This window comes from Pavona decussata, unplaced genomic scaffold, assembly GCF_977016875.1.
Source record: "Pavona decussata unplaced genomic scaffold, jaPavDecu1.1 SCAFFOLD_40, whole genome shotgun sequence".
In the NCBI taxonomy this organism is placed as follows: domain Eukaryota; kingdom Metazoa; phylum Cnidaria; class Anthozoa; order Scleractinia; family Agariciidae; genus Pavona; species Pavona decussata.
The window spans coordinates 2,766,736-2,789,052 of record NW_028145462.1 but is presented as its reverse complement, the minus strand read 5'-3'; the positions used below and the strand labels follow the sequence as shown (position 1 = coordinate 2,789,052).

At 38.6% G+C, this 22,317-nt stretch overlaps 4 protein-coding genes across 4 annotated transcripts in view; 2 read left to right on the top strand and 2 right to left on the bottom strand.

The window, feature by feature from the left end:
• Nucleotides 1-22,317, top strand: part of LOC146483198 (QRFP-like peptide receptor) — a 167,613-nt gene that overhangs the window by 40,808 nt on the left and 104,488 nt on the right. The window lies entirely within an intron of this gene.
• LOC146483206 (uncharacterized) lies at nt 244-9,384 on the top strand. Its single transcript, XM_085106304.1, has 2 exons — nt 244-3,658; nt 9,132-9,384. The coding sequence occupies exon 1, from the start codon at nt 409-411 to the stop codon at nt 2,416-2,418; it is 2,010 nt and encodes a 669-aa protein (XP_084962430.1). The 5' UTR covers nt 244-408; the 3' UTR covers nt 2,419-3,658; nt 9,132-9,384.
• On the bottom strand, nt 9,498-11,041 carry LOC146483205 (uncharacterized). The gene has a single exon (XM_085106247.1). The coding sequence runs from the start codon at nt 10,884-10,886 to the stop codon at nt 9,516-9,518; it is 1,371 nt and encodes a 456-aa protein (XP_084962373.1). The 5' UTR covers nt 10,887-11,041; the 3' UTR covers nt 9,498-9,515.
• On the bottom strand, nt 11,356-12,036 carry LOC146483204 (substance-P receptor-like). The gene has a single exon (XM_085106205.1). It carries the CDS (start codon nt 12,034-12,036, stop codon nt 11,356-11,358), a length of 681 nt encoding a protein of 226 aa, XP_084962331.1.

Below are 22,317 nucleotides of genomic sequence, written 5' to 3'. Positions count from 1 at the left end.
TGGCACAATTTGAAAGAGCCATCATCCATACAACGATAAAACCATAATCTCGCCTACTGCAGCTCCATGAACTATCTATGAAGGCCCGTTCTGGTCAAAATAAAGCATTTAATTTCCACTCGTCAGTAAATTAATTTTTTCACTGTTTGTAATTAATATTATGTACGTCTGAAATTATTTTTGTCTAAGGCCAAATGGTTTAACTGCTATTAATTAATTTTTTTGTACTTCATAATTATTTTTTTCTAAGGAGGAATTAATTTTATGTTCCTCATGATTATTTTTGTTAATTTTTTTCTGAAGTGAGCAAAATAAATTTGTTGAACGTAGGAATTATTTTTGTGCTTTTTTTCCAACAAGCCTTTGCGGCCGTGCACTTGCCATGTGCTTTGTCTTTGACAAACAAACATGGCGGCTAACAACAGCTCTGACAACTCGGATTCTGTTATTCGCATTCAGTCAATTGCACAAACAGCAATAAGCCAGATCAATCACCTTGTTTCCCTAGTTGAGCAGAGAGGCACAGCGGTAACTGCTGAGAACGTTTCGTTAGCGGAACAGCGATCATTAATTGCAAGTGAAAGTCAGGCAAGTTCGTCTTGTATCGAGCCGCAGAGATCGACTCCCAGAGCTGGCACGGGTAACGCTTTGGAGGAATTACGGAAGCGGTTCCCTACACTTTCGAGAGGGACAGGATCCAGCAGGGCTAGGAATTCTTCAACCGGAAGGTACGAAAGATCTTGTACTTCTCGACCTTATCCAAGTGTAAGACGCTCTGCTGGTCGACCATTGGCGTCTGAAGTGGTTTCAAAAGATGTTATTATACTGGAAATTGGAAGAGAAAAGGTACCAACCAAATCCGAGAAACCCGAATTGGAAAGTTCTGGGAGAATTATCTCAGGCTTTGACATCAACAGAAAATGGGACGCCAAAACACTGCACAAAGAATTGTCGACATTGCTGACTGGTGAATTGGAGGGAATGTATTACGAAATTGTTAAGAACTGTGCCGGCACTTTGCTAAGACCGAATCTCCCACGAGGCAAGGAAATTGATTCTAAACTTCTACTCAAATCTATTGCTCCGTCTGGGTGTTTGTATTTAAGACTATTAGAAGAGCTCCCTGCATCCATGTTGGATCCTAGTGATAAACTTCTAGAAGCTTCTCCCTTTGATTTTGAAGTAAAAAGAACTGACGTTTTCTGCTCAAGTGATGCTGCAAGTGGTGAAGACAACCTGCTCATCGATTTGACACAACAAACTCCTTTGTATACTTCTCACGTAGGCAGCAGATTGTCTGAACAGAACTTGCACACCAGTGCAGATCTCTCTGAAACAAATGCAGGATCAGTTCTCTCTGTAAGTGACAGTCAATCACCATTGAATTCTTTTGATATCAACTCCATTATCAGTCATGTGAAAGCCCAAGGTTTGAGTGACCCTGTAGAAGTGTTAAAATTTCCACAAAAAGAGATTGTCACCGGCAGACAGTTAGAAGTCACGAATTGCGATGAAACTATTGAAGGAGAAACAAATTACATTACTGTTGGCAGGGACAGAATACTGCAAACAACATTTAGTGAATTGCAGTACATTACAAACTACAGATTGACATTTCAGGTTGACTTCATGGGAGAGGAATGTGTAGATCAGGGTGGACCACGTAAAGAATGGATAAGACTAATGAACCAAGCCATTAAAGAAAAATACTTTGACCAAGGCTTGAGGCCACTATTAGCACAAGATTACTTTTTTGTTGGAATTATGATGGCAGTTGCCATTCTCCAAAATGGGCAACTGCCTGTTTTTGTAGAGGAGAGCATTTTGCAGCAAATTGTCTCTTCTGAAGAATGTTCTGATCCATGTGTTCACCAAATTCGACAAGGGCTAGAAGAACTTGGAATGCTGTCAGCTTTACAGCAGCTGCCAATGCTTGTTTACCTCCTGAGACCTCAAGCTCAGCATAAAATGAGTGTCACAATGCTGCTGCAGATTTTGAAGCCTCAGTTTTCAGAGGAGGGGTCCAATGCACTCAAAAAAGAGAAAGAAATTTATCAACTCTTTGTCAAATATGTTCGAGAAGTGGCAGCTTCCAGGAGGGTGTGTGGGGAGACTACCCTGGATTTGAGTCACATCCTTCAGTTTGCCACTGCTTCAGCAGAGGAGCCAGTCCTTGGGTTCAAGCTTGCACCATCATTGGAGTTCATACTACCCACAGAAATCAAAGCTACGAGTCATCAAGGATCAAGTGAAGAGGAACACCCATCTGTGGAGGGCGGCTTTCTGCCTTTAGCTCATACCTGTACTAATGTTCTTGAGTTACCAAGACCAACAAATCAAATTCCCTTACCTCCCATAGAGAGATTATTTGCTTTGTATGATTTAGCATTCTCACAGCCTTTCTTTGGAAAGAAGTAAATTGCCTTCATTCAGACTCCATTTTGACTCTGAACTTATAAGAAAACATTAACTTTGGCAAGTTGAGTTGTTTCAGGGTTGAAAGGAAAAAAAATCCCTATGTAGAAAACCTGAACTTTATTCACATGTTGCACATTAGTTTTCATTTCAATAGTGACACAAGAACTAAAAAACTGAAATTGCAATTTGAAAGAAGTGGAACGGTACAACTTCAAAAAATAAGGGGTTCATTGACATTATATGTGGTTGACATTTTAATTAGATTGGATATATCCTTTTTACATTTCATGTAGACCAAGTGTTTCTATAGAGTTAAGACATGCCTATAAATATATGAATATATAGGGGATGTAGGATTGTTAGCTTATGTATCAATGACAGCACTGTCATCAACATTACATCACCTTGATATTAGAATTTTGAGCTGTTATCAAGATGGTGAATAGTTAATCCAACCTGCATTTTTTGTAATTTTCTATATTCATATATTAATGGCACTTTTGTAGCCTTTGTTTATGTATGCTCCTGCTCTTTCTCTTGGCAATTCAAGTTATCTGAGGTGCATGACAATTAGAATTCAAGAGCTACTCAAATGCTTGTTGCCTTTTACAATTACTGTTAGGTTACTGTTGGTTAAATACAATAAAATTAATACATGTCAAAGTTTTCTGTGACTTGTAATGCTATTCTAGATGTCATTTTTTATTTTGAATGGCTCTTACCATCTTGGTATAGATATTCTGTTTAATGAAAAAATTTGTAACGATATTCAGCTTCTGAGTTGAATTTGTATATGTTTCAACTGAAGGAAGACTTCTGAATTAAGCAATAATGAACAAATCCCTTAAAGATGGACATGCGGCGTCAAGCAATAGTCAACATTTATCATCAGTTTGGGGTGACATGGGATGAGGGTGGTGGAAGTACATTCAGTCCACATCAAGTCCACATGGGGCTTTCTTGTTCATCTTAAATTACCAGTAAATAAATCATGATCAAAATCCCTTTTTGGTGATCATGTTTTACATAAGATAGCCTTTTAGTTGTTCCTTAGCATTTTAGTGAGAATTCTAATCACACCCAATAAATTACTTTCCGTTCACTCCCAAGGAAACACTATACATTTATTATGGCCCCGAGGGAAACAGTTAGCTTTGTTATCCTGAGAGCCCTGATGTTTCCCTCAACTTTGTCTCAGGAAACATCAGGATTCAGGATTCAGGGAAAACAAAACTAACTAGTTTTTTTTTTTTTTTTTTTTTTTTATTGTTTGCAAAATCACATTACTTACATTACTTACAGTACGGGCTAAATATATCACTAGACAATACAGTATTCTACCTACAATACATGTTTACTGGTTACTTACGCTACTGAACAAAACAGGACTCTACTTACAATTTAATACAGATAGCCTTAAACATAACAGTAACTAGATTACTTACAAACTGCGGGTTACACGCTACTAAAAAAAAAAAAAAACAGGAAAGCAGTAAGAAAAGGATGAAATTTTGTCACTGGAAGAAAAAAAAAAAAATTGTGCGTTTTCGTTAATTTAAATTAATTTTAAATTTCCCATTTTTCAACTTTCCATTGTAAGATTAGCGCTGACTTCAATTCTAGAATATTTGGAGGTTTTTCTAACATTTTACATGAGTAGTAATATTTCTGAGTTTGTACAGTAAGGATCTGGAATTTCCGCATTAATTTTGAGTTAGTACTCGGGGGTGGATCATAGTCTTTAAATAGGTACTGTTGTTTAGATGGAGTAAAATTTACTTTGTGCTTATTATTAAACCATGTTAAGGCTTCTTGAAAGAGTTTTTGGCCTGCAGGGCACTCCAGAAATGCATGTTCCAAGGAATCAGCTGAATTACAGAAAAAACACTCCTCATTATCTGCTATTTTAAATCGTTTGAGTTCTTTTTTGGTCACTAAAATACGGTGTAACATTTTAAAGGAGAATTGTCTCAGTTTGTTGTTAGTAGAGAGGCGAGGTATATTTTGGAATAATTTTTGCCATTTACATTCTATATCGGGGTATTGTCTGGCCCAAGTTTTTATGGCTGTTGGTGTAACTTCTGCTTTTTCTTGAAAGAGATGATAATAGTCTTTACATTTCATTTTTGAAAGTTTAATCGATTTGTCCCTAGATAAGTCAAATGTATCACAATCATCGAGAATAAAGTTCATGGGTCTGGGTGTAGAAGCTGCCTTTGATTTGAGGTTTGCTGGAATTGATGCCAGGATTTGAAAATAGTTTAGAAAATTAATTTTTATTTTGTACTTGCGATTAAATTCTTCATAAGTTAGGAATTTTCCATTTTCATTCAGAATGTCTTGAATGTAGTAAATTCCATTTTCGGTCCAACTTTTCCAGAACAGCGATTTACCTTCAATAGTTATGTCTTGATTGTTCCATAAAACAAGGTCACTTTTGTATTTATCTTGGCGATTTAGACGTAATTCCTTAAAGTACTCTAGCATTTCTAAGTAGAAAGACGGTAAATTTTTGTCTAGTTTCTTTATATGATAATTACACTTGAGCAAGAAGTTAAGACCTCCATATTTTTCAAAAAAAGCATTTGGAATAGCTGTCCATGCATCGGTAGTTGGACTGTTAAGCAGTCTACCAATCCAACTCAAGCGGAGTGCTTTAACTGACGTTGCAAAATTTGGAAAGTTCAGGCCACCTTTACTTGTTTCTTGAAAAAGAACTTCCCTTTTTATTTTATCTTTTTTGTTTTTCCATAAAAAATTAAAGAGCTTGGTTTGGACTCTTTTAATAACTTCTTGAGGAACAGTCAACATTGAGGCTGCATACACCAATTTAGAGACTCCTAGAGTTTTAGCAAGCAGGGTTCTTCCCATAAGTGTAAGGTCGCGAGACAACCAGATATTTAATTTAGTTTCCATCTTTTGAATTTTTAGATAAAAATTCAAATTGTTATTTTTGTCTCTATCGTTTGAAAGATAGGTTCCTAAGGTCTTAATTGGGTCCGCTGGAACATCTATCTCTAAGGGTTTGGTTTTGTTGTTTTTCAAAGAGCCTATCCACATAGCCTTTGTCTTTTTGCTGTTTAGCTTTAAACCTGAAATTTCACCAAAGCTCCCCAAAACTGACATACTTCCACGTAATGACATCGTGTCCTTACATATTAATGTAGTGTCGTCAGCGAACTGGCTTAGCTTAGCTTCAATGGAATTAGGTAGTTCAATACCTGTTATTTCCGGATTTTGTCGTATTTTTTGTGCAAGAAGTTCTACACATAGGACGAATAATAGAGGGCTCAGCGGGCATCCTTGCCTTACGCCCCTTGATACTCGAAAATAATTAGTCATGTATCCGCCGTTTATAGCTCCGCTTTCAACATCGCTATAGAGTACTGAAATCCATTTTTGAATGTTCGGGCCAAAATTGAAGAATCTTAAAGTGTGATGAATAAAAGGCCATTCTAATGTATCAAAGGCTTTTTCGAAGTCTATAAAGAGTAGTATTCCTGGGACTTTGTTTAATTCGGTAAATTCCATAAGGTCATTTAAAAGCTTCACATTTTGACCGATGTATCGTCCTTTTACGAACCCTGTTTGGTCCGAATGAATCAGTTTGGGCATCTTCGTCTCTATTCTTTTTGCAATAGCTCTAGCCAATATTTTATAGTCGACATTAAGCAATGTTATTGGACGCCAGTTGCTTAAGACCATAAGATTGTTTTCATCTTTTGGTATTAGCGAAATAATTCCTCTTCTCTGAGATGTAGACAGTTTGCCTGTTTGAAAGGCTTCGTTGAAAGAGTCGAGGAGGTTCCTCCATAGCAATTCGAAGAAGATTTCATAAAATTCTTTCGTGAAACCGTCATCACCTGGAGTTTTGTCAGGTTGGAAACCTTTTAAGGCATTCAGTAGTTCATCTTTTGTCAGTTCTTGCTCAAGTTCGCTTGCTTCGTCTTGAGCTAGTTTTGGATTTTGTAAATCAGAGGAGAAGCGGGCAAAGTTGTCGTCGAAATTATTGTTCTCGTCTTGTGGGATTCTAGCAGTCAGGAAGTTTTTGTAATAGTTTTCTATTTCTTCATTTATCATGCTTAAATCCGTGATTATTTCTCCGTCTATTGTTTTAAGCTGGGTTATAATCTTTTTCTCATAATTCCGTTTTTCCAAGTTAAAAAAGTATTTCGTTGCTTTTTCACCATTCTCAATCCATCTTATTTTTGATCTGAACATCGCCTCCTTTCCCTTTGTATGATAAATTTCGGACAGGTCTTTTTTAAGGCTCTCGTACTCCGTTAGAATATCATCGTCTAGATTTTGATTATTACAAATTTCCTTATCTAGCTCTTCTAACTTACGTTGGATGGCTGTTTCACGGTTTCTCAAATTGAACCTTTTCTTCTTGGAGAAGACAATTGTCATACTTCTTATTTCCATTTTTACCAATTCCCAATACAGTTGACGGCTTTCAATTTCTTTGTATTTCTCTTGAATAGAAGAGTAATTGTTTTTAATTAAATTTATATATTCGTCGTCTTTCAGTAGTGTGTTGTTAAATTTCCATGTACCCGGTCCACGTTTAAATGTTTGATCGATTTCAAGGCTAAGAAAGACAGCTTTATGATCGGGAGCAATTGAGGATCGTGTTTCTGTTTTCTTTACCTTGTTGATTAATTGTTTTGCAATTATGAAGTAATCTATTCTAGACTTTAATTTTTGACTCTTGGTTTCATAAGTATATGTTTTTGTGTTTGGGTGAAGTGTTCTGTAAACATCAACCAAGTTAAGTTCCGCCATCAAACTCACTAAACCATTCCTATAAATTGTTTCTTTCCATGGAAGGCCACCACTTTTGTCTAGATGGCTAAGCGTTGTATTCCAATCTCCTACCATAATGACCCTAGAAACACAGGTTTTAGTTACCAAAAGGTGGGTAATTTTTTGCAGAAATGGAATTTGCAGGCGACAATCCGTTGGTGCATAAATATTGACTAATGATAATTCCTCTGTTGTTAATTTCAAATTAGCAAAGATATACCGCCCTTCTTCATCATTTTCTATGGTTTCTAAGGGAAAGCCGTTTGGTTTCACTAATATACATACACCTCTAGAGTGCTCTGAGCCGTGAGAAAATAATATCTGTCCACCCCATTCAGCACGCCAAATAGTTTCGTCTTCTGTCTTTGAGAATGTTTCTTGAAGGCAAAAAATTGAAGCTTTTTGTTTTTTCAGATAACAGAATATAGCTCTTCTTTTTTCTGCTTTACGGAGGCCACGCACATTCAGTGACAAAATCTTCAAGTTAGACATTGTTTATACAAAACAGTAAGAAACAAAATTCGAGCATAAATTAAGCTAAAGAAAATTAGGCCCCCCAAAAAAGGAAACAAAACACGGACTACAAAATAATTGACACTAAACTAAGGCTAATAACAAAAGGACACTAACGCTTAAATTACTCTTCTGGGATTTATCCGCGTTCGTCCGAAAGTGAAAAAAACAAGCTATGCAAAATCCTAAACCTCCATCCGTCATCGAAGCAAATGAAGCAAAATTTGTAATAATATCAGTTTTGTAACGTGATCGACGATCGAGAGGAAGAGAAAGATAAAGGCTGCGGGCATAATAAATAAACTAAGCTTAAGCTACATATGAAGTATAAACTATCAACGTAATCTGCTAAGGTCCGCCTCACACTTAATTCGAGTAGCAGAGCTACCTTCAGGATCTGTTTTCACATATATTGTGCCATCTAAAGTCCAGATTCTCCAGTTTTGACTTCCTTTTTTTTCTCTGACCTTTTTGAACAATTGTGATCTTAAGGCAGTCAAATTCTCGTTGATATAGATTTTGTGAGCTCCTTCGATAAAATCTTCGAAATTTGCCCTGCGTAGCTTTTTCCTGTTCTTGTATAGTCTATTTCTACTGTAATAATTTGTAAACCGGACAATAATCGGCCTAGGCCGAGTATTACCTTTCTTCATCCGGTGTGCTATATCGATGTCCTCGGGTTCTAGATTGACATTCAAGCGTTTAGCGAGGTTGAGCACGATTTCCTCTGTATCTTCTCTTTCCTGTTCGGGAATCCCGTATATTTCTAAGTTGAATTTTCTTGAATACTGTTCCAAGTTGTCGTGCATTTTTGTCGCTTCTTCCAATTTCTTCTCTAAAATATTTCCCTGCTCGACGCTTGACTGGAGCTTGTTTTCCAACTGGTCAACTTTCTTCTCTAGTTCGTTGTTTTTCTCGTTAACTGCCTTCATTGTATCTTTAAGCTTCTGGTTTTCTTTCTTCATGTCTTCCACGTCTGCTTGGGTGAATTGTATGCTCTTTTGAAGCTCTTCACAATGTGTCTTTAACGCTTTATGCTCATTAATGAGAAGATTTGTATTTGCTTCGATGCGTACCACAACCTCCCATATCGCTGCTAACGCTGGAACCTGAGGGTCGCTTCTTGGTACGCCTACATTGCTCGCATCATCTACAACGTCCGCCATTTGTCGGGTGTTGCCAGCACGTTTTGCTTCTGGCGTTCCCTGCGAATTTTCGCTACTTAAACTGCTCATTTCTTCTCTTTTACGTCTACCGGTTTTCTTCTTCGTTCCCTGGTCTTTCCCTTCCATTTTTTTTATGGTTTTTACATGTCTGCTTCGAGACCCAGACGGAGCTTAGAAGTTTGCGTCCGTCGCCATTGCCGCTCGTCCCAGTCTCTTCTAACTAACTAGTTTCCCTCGGGACCCTACATTAAGTGCTTTGTTATATATTTAGAGTTTCCCTTCAACAATCACAGCAAAACAAACAACAGTTGTTGGATACAATTCCGCAGTTGTTGCCCTCTCAGTAACTGAGAGGGCAACAACTGCAGAATTGTATCCCGGTCGGGATACATTTGTATTTGATCAGGGGCACATGACCAAGAATCAACCAATCACAGTGCTCATTTTGTTGAGTGAAAGTCTAGGTATACAACAATTTAAGTTATCCGTATATTCCTGTGGCCTACTTCAATTCATCTACATATATGTCACAAATGGAACAAAGTATATCATGCAGACTAAAGAGAAATATTTTGTTACAGTTGTTGCTTGATTCTTTAGGCTACAAGAGTCTTAACTAGACATTAGAGACCTGTTAATAATTTCAACGCTCTGCAAGTAAATATGCTTTCCGCTGTTTCCATCGTTTGACAGGGGGTCTGGAAGCTGTAAAATCTGTCCATCTGAAAGGTTGATTAATGGTTGGGAAACTTCTACTTGGTAATCTTCATCTTCCACTGCTAGGACGCCATTTGGATCAACTCCAAAGTGTTCAATTTCAGTTTCGCTCAATGCAGTATGCCCAGAATGCAAGTTCTCCAGCATACCCCTCTCCCACATTTGCAGTGGTGATTGGTTTCTTTCAGTTGATACTGGCCGATTATTCATTTGCCTGACAAGCTCCTCGAGAGAATTTTGTATTCTCGGAATGTAGACATGGTGCAGGCTGAAAATGTGTACATCGTTTAGAACATCTAAGTTACCTTCATCTTCTAGCTCTCCAAAAATGCGAGAATAGAAAACCAACACACCAGAATAAACATCACGATGTGTCCTCTCAACCCTGGAATTATGGACCGAAGATCCAGTAATGATGCTGCCTCTTCCTGGTCCACGATGTTGTATCATGTAAGCAGCAACATGATAATTCTCCATACCGTAGTCAGACCGCACCCTTGAGGGTAATCCCCATGTGGCCACCGCATTCTGAAACAAGGAAAGCACTGTTTCTGCTTTATTATTGTTCCGACAAGCAGCATACAAAATTAACCTCGTCTTCCCATCAATACAGACGTGCGTTATAAGCTTATATCTGATTAATTTGTGCCCTGAATCTATATGCCATAGACTATTGGGAGTGGGTACATAATACTTTCGGCGATGAATGGCCATTCTCCAGCGTAAAGCAGTTCCAACAGGATCGACACGTCGTAGACACTCGGCGATTCTCCATCTTTGAACGTTCAAGCCTCGACTTCTCAGTGCACCTTTAAATCTTCTTCTCCCAATGTTAGGAGTAAGGAGTCCTGTACTTGAATCGCCGGTTATACTTCTGTAAATTTCATCCAGCTCATCGTCTGATATATCTGAAAAGGAAGAATCCCTCAAACCAAATTCTTCACGTCGCCGGTGAAGGGTTGAAACGCTGACCTGGAGAATGCCAGCAATTGCTTCCCAAGAAAAATAAAGTGATCGCAAATGCTCAAGTTGTTCTTTCGTTATTTCATAGCGCTTACGACCTCGTCCTGTTTGTGAAAGATGCATTGGTGCTGAGTAAGATATATCAAGGGCATCGTAAAAGTCTGCATTGTCATGACTTTCAATCAGACTAGCCAGTAATGCAATTAGCTGGGTCAATGAATGCTTCAAGTTCTGTACAGGATCTTGAAGCACAACTGATGAAATACCGGTTGCATTTCCAACACCGTTCGTTATGTCACTCATCAGGAAGGTCAACGTACCCGATGCATCCAGTAAACGATGCCTTGATTCACTTAGAATCTCTGCAGTTAAGACCTGTTCACTCGCTAAAAGAGTAAGAACGCTTTTGAGATTCTGCAGAAAAAGTGCGAAACCGCGTATATTTCTTTCTCGTAACACCACTCGACGACGAGCCGCCATGTTTGTTGCACATGGCAATTGCACGGCCGCAAAGGCTTGTTGGAAAAAAAGCACAAAAATAATTCCTACGTTCAACAAATTTATTTTGCTCACTTCAGAAAAAAATTAACAAAAATAATCATGAGGAACATAAAATTAATTCCTCCTTAGAAAAAAATAATTATGAAGTACAAAAAAATTAATTAATAGCAGTTAAACCATTTGGCCTTAGACAAAAATAATTTCAGACGTACATAATATTAATTACAAACAGTGAAAAAATTAATTTACTGACAAGTGGAAATTAAATGCTTTATTTTGACCAGAACGGGCCTTCATAACTATCCGCTGCGAGAAGTTTTAGGGATCCGACAATACTGTAGGGTACCCAGCACAATGCAAACCCTAGCACGATAGCAATGGACATTTTTAACACGTTTCTGCTTCTTTTCGCGTGTAGTTGCTCAGCGTTGATAGATTGCTCACCTGGAATCTTTTGTGACTTCAGCTTGATAAAGATGATCGTGTAAAGTAAGGCCAGCGAGAACACGGGGATGTAAAAGAGCACCGCGTTTACTGACATGACGTACTTTAGAAAAGAAAATGGCTTTCCAAAGGTTTTATCCCACTGCAGTTCACAATGTAGTTGTCTTGGGTATTTAACAAGTTTCTTGGGAATCAAATATGGCGAGAAGACTGCCATCGCAATGATCCAAGAGACGAAAATGAAGAAGGGGCGCAGCTTTGAACTGATGAGTGGGGAACGGAGGGGAAAAACCACAGCTCGGAGGGGAAAAACCACAGCTCCAAATCGATCCACTGCTATCTGGACTAGGCTCTGAATAGACACAATGGTGGAAACATTTGGCAAAAAGCTCGACAGCTTACACAAGGCCAAGCCAAGAGGTCCACTGATAAGCCAGGAGTCCAAGTATAATTCTGTTAGGGCTGGCAGAAAGTAAAATATTGGAAACAGCATGTTGGACATGGCCATGTTGACGATGAAATAACTGATCGGTTTTCTCATGGATAGCGTTTTATAAACTTTCAATGCAATAAAGGAATTCCCGACCAGAAAAACAACGAAAATTAAGCAGAAAGCAAACGATTTCCAGATTTTTTCTGCTGTGGGGTTAAGCTCACTATTGCAGCTTGATTGATTCACTGTTGTATTCATCATGTTTGGTGACTTTATGGTGGTTCTGGATTCGCTTCTCTCACAAATTCATCGGGATGCTAGCCGTTACCGACAATATTATAAATTCGTCATACCGGCTTGGAATTTCATATTTCGGCTGAGTGATATTTTAATTGGGACATGTTGAGAGCCCGGCGAAAACAAAGCGATAAACCTAGTTTTAAAGGAGCCGTATTTACTAAATGCTTCAAAAACAGTCAATAAGCAAACGTAATAAGCTCTCCTGTAGTGAAATTATTCCCTTTGTTATGAGCTACCATATTCATTCTTATATACGTTTATCCTTTTTTATTTGCACCTGCCTCGACTCGGGATCGATGGCTACTTGCAGTTTGTTTGTTTTTATAGTTAGCTTATTTGAATAAACTTGTTGTTGTGCGCTGCTATATATGCAAGGAAGTGCTTTGAAACTTTGTCCTTTCAGTTACAACCGGAAGTTAAGACGACTGTTGCAACCACTCGATCCATTCACCCTCATTTTCATATTTGGTGACTGGCTAAGCCATACCGACAATTCCTCATACCAGCGAGGAATTAATTTGATATCTGGACTAAGTAATGTTTAGTTGGGGCAATTTTGAAGTGGAACACAGGTAGCAAACCTAAACTCGTGACCTGAAAAGAGCTGTATTGACTAACTGAATATAATCTAAAAAGCAATCATTAATTTACGTCCATACAAATAATTGACATATGATTGCCGCAAATAGAGTCAGCTATCCAACACGGCCCCTCTGCATGTTGTCAAATTATTTGCCTTGTCGCAAGCTACTTCGTATTTACCCTTTTATTTTCACATTTTCCCTGCGCTCGCCTCGACAAACTCGGTCGCTATCTGCAGTGTGGTTAATGTTGTCCCTGTATTATTTGAATAAACTTGTTGTTGTTGCTAACTTGCTACATACACAAGAAAATCCTTTGAAATTCTAATTTTTTTCAGTTGCAAACTGAAGTTAAAGGTTTGAACTGATTTGTACTTCTCGCCAAGGACTGGAAAGTAATCGCTTTTGCATCAGTTACAGGTGGCCTTATAATGCAGTAATATAAGACCTCGCTTGCTAATTTGGTTAACAGGGTTTATTCGGGGAAATAAGCTAATTTTATCAGCAAGGGTTTAGAAAAAAAGCTCATGTTGTTTTTCAGTTTTTACGTTTTAATGACCGGAATTTCCTGTTTAACGGCAAATAGAAAACGAGAAAAGAGGAAGAGGGAACAGGGGACTGAGACAGAGAAAGCGATACAGTGGTGAATAAGGGGGTTTGTATTGATGGTTTGCATATGACGTCATGGCGGCCATGGCGGCCATGGCGGTGTACAGGAACAATAACAGTTTTCTCTTCTGGGAGTTAAGGCTACCCTATACCTTTAGAGGTGTCTCGCGTTTCAGCTATGTAGCGCGTCCAGTTTAAACTGTAGATACCTAAGCCCTTATACCAAACTAAAGCTTATAGAGCTGGCTATCAAACTATACCAAGAATTTTGAAATAAAATGAATTGTCGAATTTTTCACGACCTCTAAATGCGAGCGATCGAATTACCTTTTTAAAGCTACAAGTCAAAGGGAATTTTGTTTTTCGCTAATTTAATTGCTCCTCAGTTTTCGGACCCAAAGCGCTAAAAAAACGTGTCTTCATTTTGCCATATTCAACCGCAACGAAACGTTATAAAGCATTTTCGAAATAGGATGAAAAAAATGTGGAGTAATCGTACAAAAATCGCTTTCGGAGAAAAAATATTTCGAAAGAAAAAATTCGCAGACATGTTTTTGTTGTTTATATGTTAAACTAGCTACTGTCCAAATTCGAAGGCAAACGAACAAATTCCTTTCGAGTTTTAGCTCTTTGAAGTGGCTCCACCAAGTGAAAAATTGATTCGAGAAAACAGCGCTAAAAAAATTCGGTAATTCATTTTATTTCAAAATTCTTGATTTATTTTGATAGCCAGCTCTATAAGCTTTAATTTGATATAAGGGTTCAGATATCTACAGTTTAAACCGGACGCGCTCCATCTCTTGTGCGCGAGATACCTCTGAAGGTATAGGGTAACCTTAACTCCATTTTTTTTGCAAACTATGTGAACAAATTTTCTTTTGTTTTGTACACCAACATGGCGGCAATGGAAACCACCTATAGCAACTCTCGTAACGAATCACAGCATTGGAGTCGGTTCTCCTTTGAGAGAACAATACAACAACCAGACATACTTGGCAGTGCCTGATGTTCATGTAAAATGATGTTTGTAAAATGTTTTACGTTCTAGTGGTTGATTGACAACTAAGGTTGAGAATGGCCAGGCTAGGTACCCTTTATACCGGAATTTCCTGTTTAACGGCAAATAGAAAACGAGTAAAGAGGAAGAGGGAACAGGGGACTGGGACAGAGAGGTGGATACTGTGGTTAACAGGGTGGTTGCATGTGACGTCATGGCGGCCATGTTGATGTACAGGAACAATAAGAGTTTTCTCCTCTGGGAGTTAACTTCCATTTTTATGCAAACTATGTGAACAAATTTTCTTTTGTTTTGTACACCAACATGGCGGCAATGGAAACCACCTATAGCAACTCTCGTAACGAATTACAGCATTGGAGTCGGTTCTCCTTTGAGAGAACAATACAACAACCAGACATACCTGGCAGTGCCTGATGTTCATACACTAGCTAAGATACTAGTTTCATGTACGACATGCTAACTGCATACTACCACGTGTGATGACAAATAAAGAATATTGATTAGAAAAGGTATATAGAAACAGAGGAAAACGCAATTGAAATTCCCTACTTTTATTTACTGTTTATTATTGTAACAGTCAAAACTGAATGCCTTTAAAGCCAATCATCATTTCAAACGAAACCTAAATACATTTTGGTGAACGACACCGTGAAAGCAATTAATTGCAATATCAGCGTGTATAATGATAAACCTTAGTTATTCGATGAAACTAGAGAGGTGTTTGTTGAGTATATCCAAGTTCCAAGAAAGCTACTATACTGAAGTCAAAAAATACAGAGAACATTGTTAGGCAAAATTTCAGAAGGAGAAAGCTTTAACTTGGGTGAAAAAACAATAAACTTTTCTAATGAAACTTGCAGCTGTTATTTTCCATTATGACAGACCTCTGACATTCGTGACAATGTCAAACTAGAAAATAATAATTTCTATTCAGTGTTATATATTAGTAATGCTCCATGTCGAATAGGCCATTTCCAAGTTGTGAACCTCATTATGAAAGCGAGGCTAAGTGCAAAGCTTTTCATAAGAAAATTAGTTTGTTTGCATATGAATGAAAACTAATTTACATTATAAAAACTTTGCACTTAGCCTCGCTTTCATAATGAGGTTCACAGCAACTCGGAAATGCCCTATTCAGACTCTCTGACACTCTGCAAAGTGGGCTTCAAAGTGAGAGTTTTGAAGAAGAAGAAGAAGAACAACAACAACAACAACAACAAGATGAAGAAGAAGAAGAAGAAGAAGAAGAAGAAGAAGAAGAAGAAGAAGAAGAAGAAGAAGAAGAAGAGGAATCAGGACAGCAACAACAGCAAAAAGGACAAAAACTAGAGGTCAATTCAAATCAATCGCACTGTGATTGGTTATATCAGAATTCACCATGCCACAGTAACCGCCTAAGTTTCATCTATAACTGCTATAGTTTCTCTATTTATTTATATTGTTGTCACTTAGAAAAAAACTCCATTTAAACCAGCTCTTCTGAATTGGAATCTGTCTGTCAAATTATTTGAAACAGATAAGTAAATAACTTCTAAAAGGTAGTGTTGCTATACGAAAAACAGAAGCAAATTCCGAGTCTGGCGTCTCAAAAACATCTCTAAACTTGAAATGCTTCAAATAAAGCAATTTACTGAAGGTCTGAAGCCTTCAGGGGGAGGAAATATATAATTTTTGAATAAAGTCAATTTAACCTCACCACATTTTCAAGTTTAAGAAAAACGGAAACTATGCAAATCTTGAGATAAACGTCATTCTTGGTTGTCTGATTTCAAGATAGCTACGCAAATTCGCTTTGTACGTGAGTTATTAGCACATTCCGGGTATATTGAAAGTAGTGCAAAACACTTGAAACTTAAAGGTTTCAACGGGCTAGAATTATGCGTTATGACTTCAAATAAAGCAATTTACTGAAGGTTTGAATCCCTCAGGGAGAGGAGATATATAATTTTTGAATAAAGTCAATTTAACCGCAACACATTTTCAAGTTTAAGAAAAACGGAAACTACGCAAATCTTGAGATAACGTCATTCTTGGTTATCTCATTTCAAGATAGCTGCGCAAATTCGCTTTGTACGTGAGTTATTAGCGCATTTCGGGTATATCACACTACTTAAGTTTCAACGTGCTAGAATTATGCGTTGCGACTTTTTAAAACAGCTTACGAGTCTCTTAAGACTGTGACTGTAATTTTCACTAAAAATAAAGCAAATGAAAGGGTTGATGGCACAATTTGAAAGAGCCATCATCCATACAACGACAAAACCATAATATCGCGGACTGCAGTTCCATTCACTATCCCTTGCGAGAAGTTTTAGGGGTCCGACAATACTGTAGGGTAACCAGCACAATGCAAACCCTAGCACGATAGCAATGGCCATCTTTAACACGTTTCTGCTTCTCTTCGCGTGTCGTTGCTCAGCGTTGGTAGATTGCTCGCCTGGAATCTTTTGTGACTTCAGCTTGATAAAGATTATCGTGTAAAGTAAGGCCAGCGATAAGACAGGGATGTAAAAGAGCACCGCGTTTACTGACATGACGTACTTTAGAAAAGAAGATGGCTTTCCAAAGGTTTTATCCCACTGCAGTTCACATTGCAGTTGTCCTGGGTATTTAACAAGTTTCTTGGCAATCAAATATGGCGAGAAGACTGCCATCGCGATGATCCACGAGACGAAAATGAAGAAGGGGCACAGCTTTGAACTGATGAGTGGGGAACGGAGGGGAAATACCACAGCTCCAAATCGATCCACTGCTATCAGGACCAGGCTCTGGATAGACACAATGGTGGAGACATTTGGCACGAAGCCCGCCAGCTTACACAAGGCCAAGCCAAGAGGTCCACTGATAAGCCAGGAGTCCAAGTATAACTCTGTTAGGGTCGGCAGAAAGTAAAATATTGGAAACAGCATGTCGGACATGGCCATGTTGACGATGAAATAATCGATCGGTTTTCTCATTGATGGCGTTTTATAAACTATCAATGCAATAAAGGAATTCCCGACCAGAGAAACAACGAAAATTAAGCAGAAAGCAAACGATTTCCAGATTTTTTCTGCTGTGGGGTTGAGCGGAATGTTGCAGGTTGACTGATTCACCGTTGTATTCATGTTTGGTGACTTCCCGGTGGTTCCGCATTCGCTTCTCTCACAAATTCATCAAGATTCTAGCTGTTAAAGACAATAGAATTCGTCATATATTGGCTTGGAATTTGATATTGCGGCTAAGTGATATTCTAATTAGGACAAAAAATTTGATGTCGATAGGAGCCGTATTGGCTTATTTGCTAACTGACTATTATCTAATCAGGCCCGTAGCGGGGGGAGAGGCAGGGGGGGGGGGGGGGGACTCAAGCCCTCAGAATTTTTGGAAGTTAAAAAACAATGTGCCCAAAAATATATAATTAAAACAAATTAATGTTGAATTCTGACGCTGCAAGTGCCTTTTCACAACATTTAATAGTCTGTTTACTAGTTGTCAGTTTCCTTTGCTAACATGCACTCCTATCTTGTGAATCGGAAATAAGAATCAAAATGTATTGAAATCAACCAATCTGAAGCCGTAAAAGCTGTCGAAATAAACTACATGTTTTCTAAGACATCCGTTTTTTTTAAGCAATACAAATGTCTTTAGTTTATAACAATTTACTGTTCCCACGTTGTCACACAAAAAAGCCACACAAATATGTCCTCAAGACCAGAGGAAAAAAAATTCTCCTGCAGTCGAATTCTTACTGCCCGATTCCAAATTTAAAAAGAGAAGGAAAAATTTGTCGTCGTTTGTCTACGTCCTCCTTCAAACGTGAAATTAGGAAACTTCACGTAGTAGTCCACGTTAAAGAAAAGGCAAAAAGATGTACCTAAGAGTGTGATCCAGGTGCAAAGTTATTGTCAGTACTTACTAAATCTACCGGGGTTTTTTAATGTTCTCGTTGCATCTTAGACTCCCAAATCAGTCTGTTTTGGAGTGACAGTGGGGGTAGCCTAAAAAACAATCAGCTATCCAACGCGGCTCCTTTGTTGTCAATTTGTAAGCCTTGTTGTTGGCTACTCAGTATTTATTTTTCTATTTTTACAATTTCCTTGCACTTGCCTCGACAAGTTAGTTCGCTATCCAATGTAATGATCGTGAGCTTACAGTGGAAGACACTTCCGCTATGTCTGTATTTCCGGTGCAGTCTTCACTATACCATGACTGATGATAAATCATCCCTGGGGGGGGGGGGGGTACTCCCCTATATGGGCTATACGGGGACGTGCCGCTGGATAGGGTATGGTTTTTGGCGTCTCTGCCCTGAACAGGGTATATAATTTCAAGCGAGTCTGTCCTCTGGACCCGTCCTAGACAGGGTATGGTTGGCAATCCGTAATCAGAGACGTTAGTCTGTATTTATTTGAGTGAACAATGCTTCACGTCAATTGAGTTTCCACTTAAGGTTCACCGCTGTTAATGTGAAATTTTGGGATTTTTCGCCATCGCTTCTAGGAAGTGTATCATTTTATCTGTTGTGATTGGTATTCGCGTTTTAATGCGTGGAACATAACGTACATCACGTCCGGTAAGTGACAGTGGGCCTTTGTTATTACTTTTGCCAATAAACACTTGTGTAACACAAGAGATAGATGTTGTCCTTTGTCCTAAATAGGGTCTTAAAATAGGGGGCCACACAGGGTAGGTATTTAAGGTTATTTTCGTCTTAAACAGGGTCAGGGTTTCCAACCCCCAACGGCACCCCTATACCCAAACATGGGTCAAGTGGCCCCCCCCCCCCCCACCCCCCTCCCGGGAAATCATCAGTTGAAATGAAACCTAACTACAGTGTGGTGAACGACACATTAAAAAAAAAAAACTAAGTATGCAGAATGATCGACGTTAATTATTCGAAGTCGGCTAGGGAGGTATTTGTTGAGTATGTGTAGCAGGGGATTTGGTGGCATTTTAGCTCTGTGGCTAAGCGAGAGGTGCCCTGCTACCTACCGGGATTTTTTATATCAAGTGGACTCATCCTCTTAGAGGCAGAACTCATGAGCTTTTGCTGAAGAACATTTGTCATATAAGACCCGTAGCCAATAGTCTTTCGACAACTCAAGTTCTAGGCTTAAAAAATGGAGGAAATTCTAAAGAAATTACTTTTCGCTTCTTTACAAACTGAAGCTCATTTCTTATTCAAAAGAACAGCAGGTGTTCAGCACCTATGTGTTTTACTTGACGGTTACAAAGGCTCTGATATTTCCTGTCCCGTAACATATGGAGACAGGCTCCCACTCTTTCTGAGCAACCAATTTTAACTGCAAAGTGTGGCTTAATCTTTTTCGTCTCATGTAGGGATTCGAACCTTTTCCCCTTTGCTGGGCAACATCTTATGCTTCGCCCCAAATTAGATCCAGGTCTCCATCAGCACCCGTGGGGCTACCTCCCACCCATACGGCGGGGACGTGCCGCTGGATAGGGTATGGCTTTAGGTCCCTCTGCGCTGAACAGCGTATAAAATTTCACGTGTAAAAGCAAGATATAACGTACTATGTAAAAATATGATCATGCAAAAATATGGCTGATTCATGCACTTAGTTCATGCACTTATTGAGTATTCCCTGCTGACTGTTTCATGGTATACAATTTTAAGTGAGTTCGTCCTAATTACGGTCTGGACCCGTCCTAGACAGGGTAAGGCCGCAAGACTGTCGTTGAGTACGTATCAGTCCGAAATCGGAGACGTTCATCTGCATTTATTTAGCAGGTTATCAGTCAACATTACATCATTTTCAGGACAAGATATTAGCGCTATTGTTTTCAGTATCTGAGAAGGGTCTTTGGCCCAGTTCAGACGCCGAACTTTTCATGAGCCGAACTTAATTCAAATTAAGGTCGGCCCAAATCACGAAAATCCCACCTTTTGATTCAGACGCCGAACTTAATTTACTTCAGGGGTGTTACGAAAACGAAGACCTCGAAAACGAAGACCTAAGACCTAAGACCCGGTCTTTGTTTTCGTACTACGAAAACGAAGACCCTGTAAAACAGAAAACCGTAGAAATTACAAGTTTTCGGAGTACGAAAACAAAAACCGGGTCTTCGTTTTCGTAGTACGAAAACAAAGACCGGGTTTTAGGTCTTAGGTCTTAGGTCTTCGTTTTCGAGGTCTTCGTTTTCGTAACACCCTTTACTTCAGTTACTTGAAGCAAAACCAATCGAAATGTTAGCCGTTTTTATTTGTAATACGTTATAATAATTTATGCATTAGGTTCGGCTCAGTGAAAAGTTCGACGTCTGAATCAAAGCCGTTCTAAAGTCGAAATTCCCGGCTGAGCCAGGCGGGAAGAACGGCTGAGGGGTTCCAAATTGAAACAGCCGTTCTCAACTGATTCAGACGCCGAACTTTTCATGTACTTAATTCGAGGTATTAGGTTTGGCTCATGAAAAGTTCGGCGTCTGAACCGGGCCTAGAGAATATCGAGAACTCGCGGTCAAAACTGAAATTTCGGATTTCCTCATATTTTGTCAGAAGAATCCCTTTGGAGAACTATTCACGAAAATGACAATAAAACTTTCCAAAGATTTTTCGTTTTCGAGAATTCCGGCATAATCTGAAATGCCGTGATCGCGTCGCAGCCGGCGTTAAATTTTGGCGAGATTTGGTGCATTTTCAAATCGCTCGGGAAGGAAGACGGCTCGGCGTATTAAAACGATCGTTTGCAGTTAAGTTAGGCATACGGTCTTATGAAAATATTGCTGGAGGATTCTTATTTTATAATACATGCAGTTTTTAAAGTCCGAAGATTCCTATTTTCAGTATTTTCGCTAACACTGGAAATTGTGGAAACTTTGCGGACAAATATCGTGTCCTGGTACATCGAAATTTGTAGCAAGTATTATACTTTAGGAAAGCTCTATACATGTACTGCAACATACAAAAAATCCAGCTTGGGTAATTTAAAATCCAAGCGTTGACGGAAGTAAACACATAGGGAATTTTAATAATTTTTTTTCAAAATGGCAGTGGTCACGCAAGGACAAGTTAACAAGTTTAAAATAAATTTATTGTTTATGTTTCATTTCTGGTGGAATAAAACTAAGTTGTTATTCGGAAACAAAATCTTATGTGTTGATGGGTTTATCCGTATAAAAATTAATTTCATTCCTATTATCGCAAACGAAAAAATGAAACGTTCAGGTGTTATGCCACGCTTTCCTCGGTACGCCAGCGTCAACAATGCGAAGGATACGAAACAAAATCAGTAAATATTTCATATCAAAGTGTATCTGAAACCCCCAACAGACGATAATGTTTCATTAAATTACTAATCGACTTGCGTGAAAAACGCCTTTGGTTCAGAAAAGCTGCGAAAAAGTTGCAGTTTTTATAAATCCTAGGTTTGTCAAAGGTGCATCTCATCCTCACTGTCAATAAAATGTCGTGACAGGCACTACCATACTGATTAGCTGGACAAGCGAAGACGAGAATTCTGAAAGCTGAAGAACAAGGTATCTGTGTTTTCAATTTGCAGGTCCTAGACTATATATCATAAACAGAACTGAGATATCAGAGCCGGTAGAGAAAATCATGGTTTCACTTTAGTGCAAGGCTGGCCTTATCTTCAACAGCTACACGGCTATAATATATTTGAATGAGCACTTACCGTTCCAATTCCTGCACAATAGGCATTTAAGAGCCAAATTCTGAGAAAATCGAAAATCGAAAGACACTCACGAAAAATCAGATTTTTTTTTATTTGGCCAAAACATCCCCTGGGGTCAACCAACTTAAGAAAAAATATCGAAAAATTCCAACGCTTTATATAAAGGGAGAAATTTTAAAAAGTTTGAAAATCGGGTAAAATGGCGACATTGGGC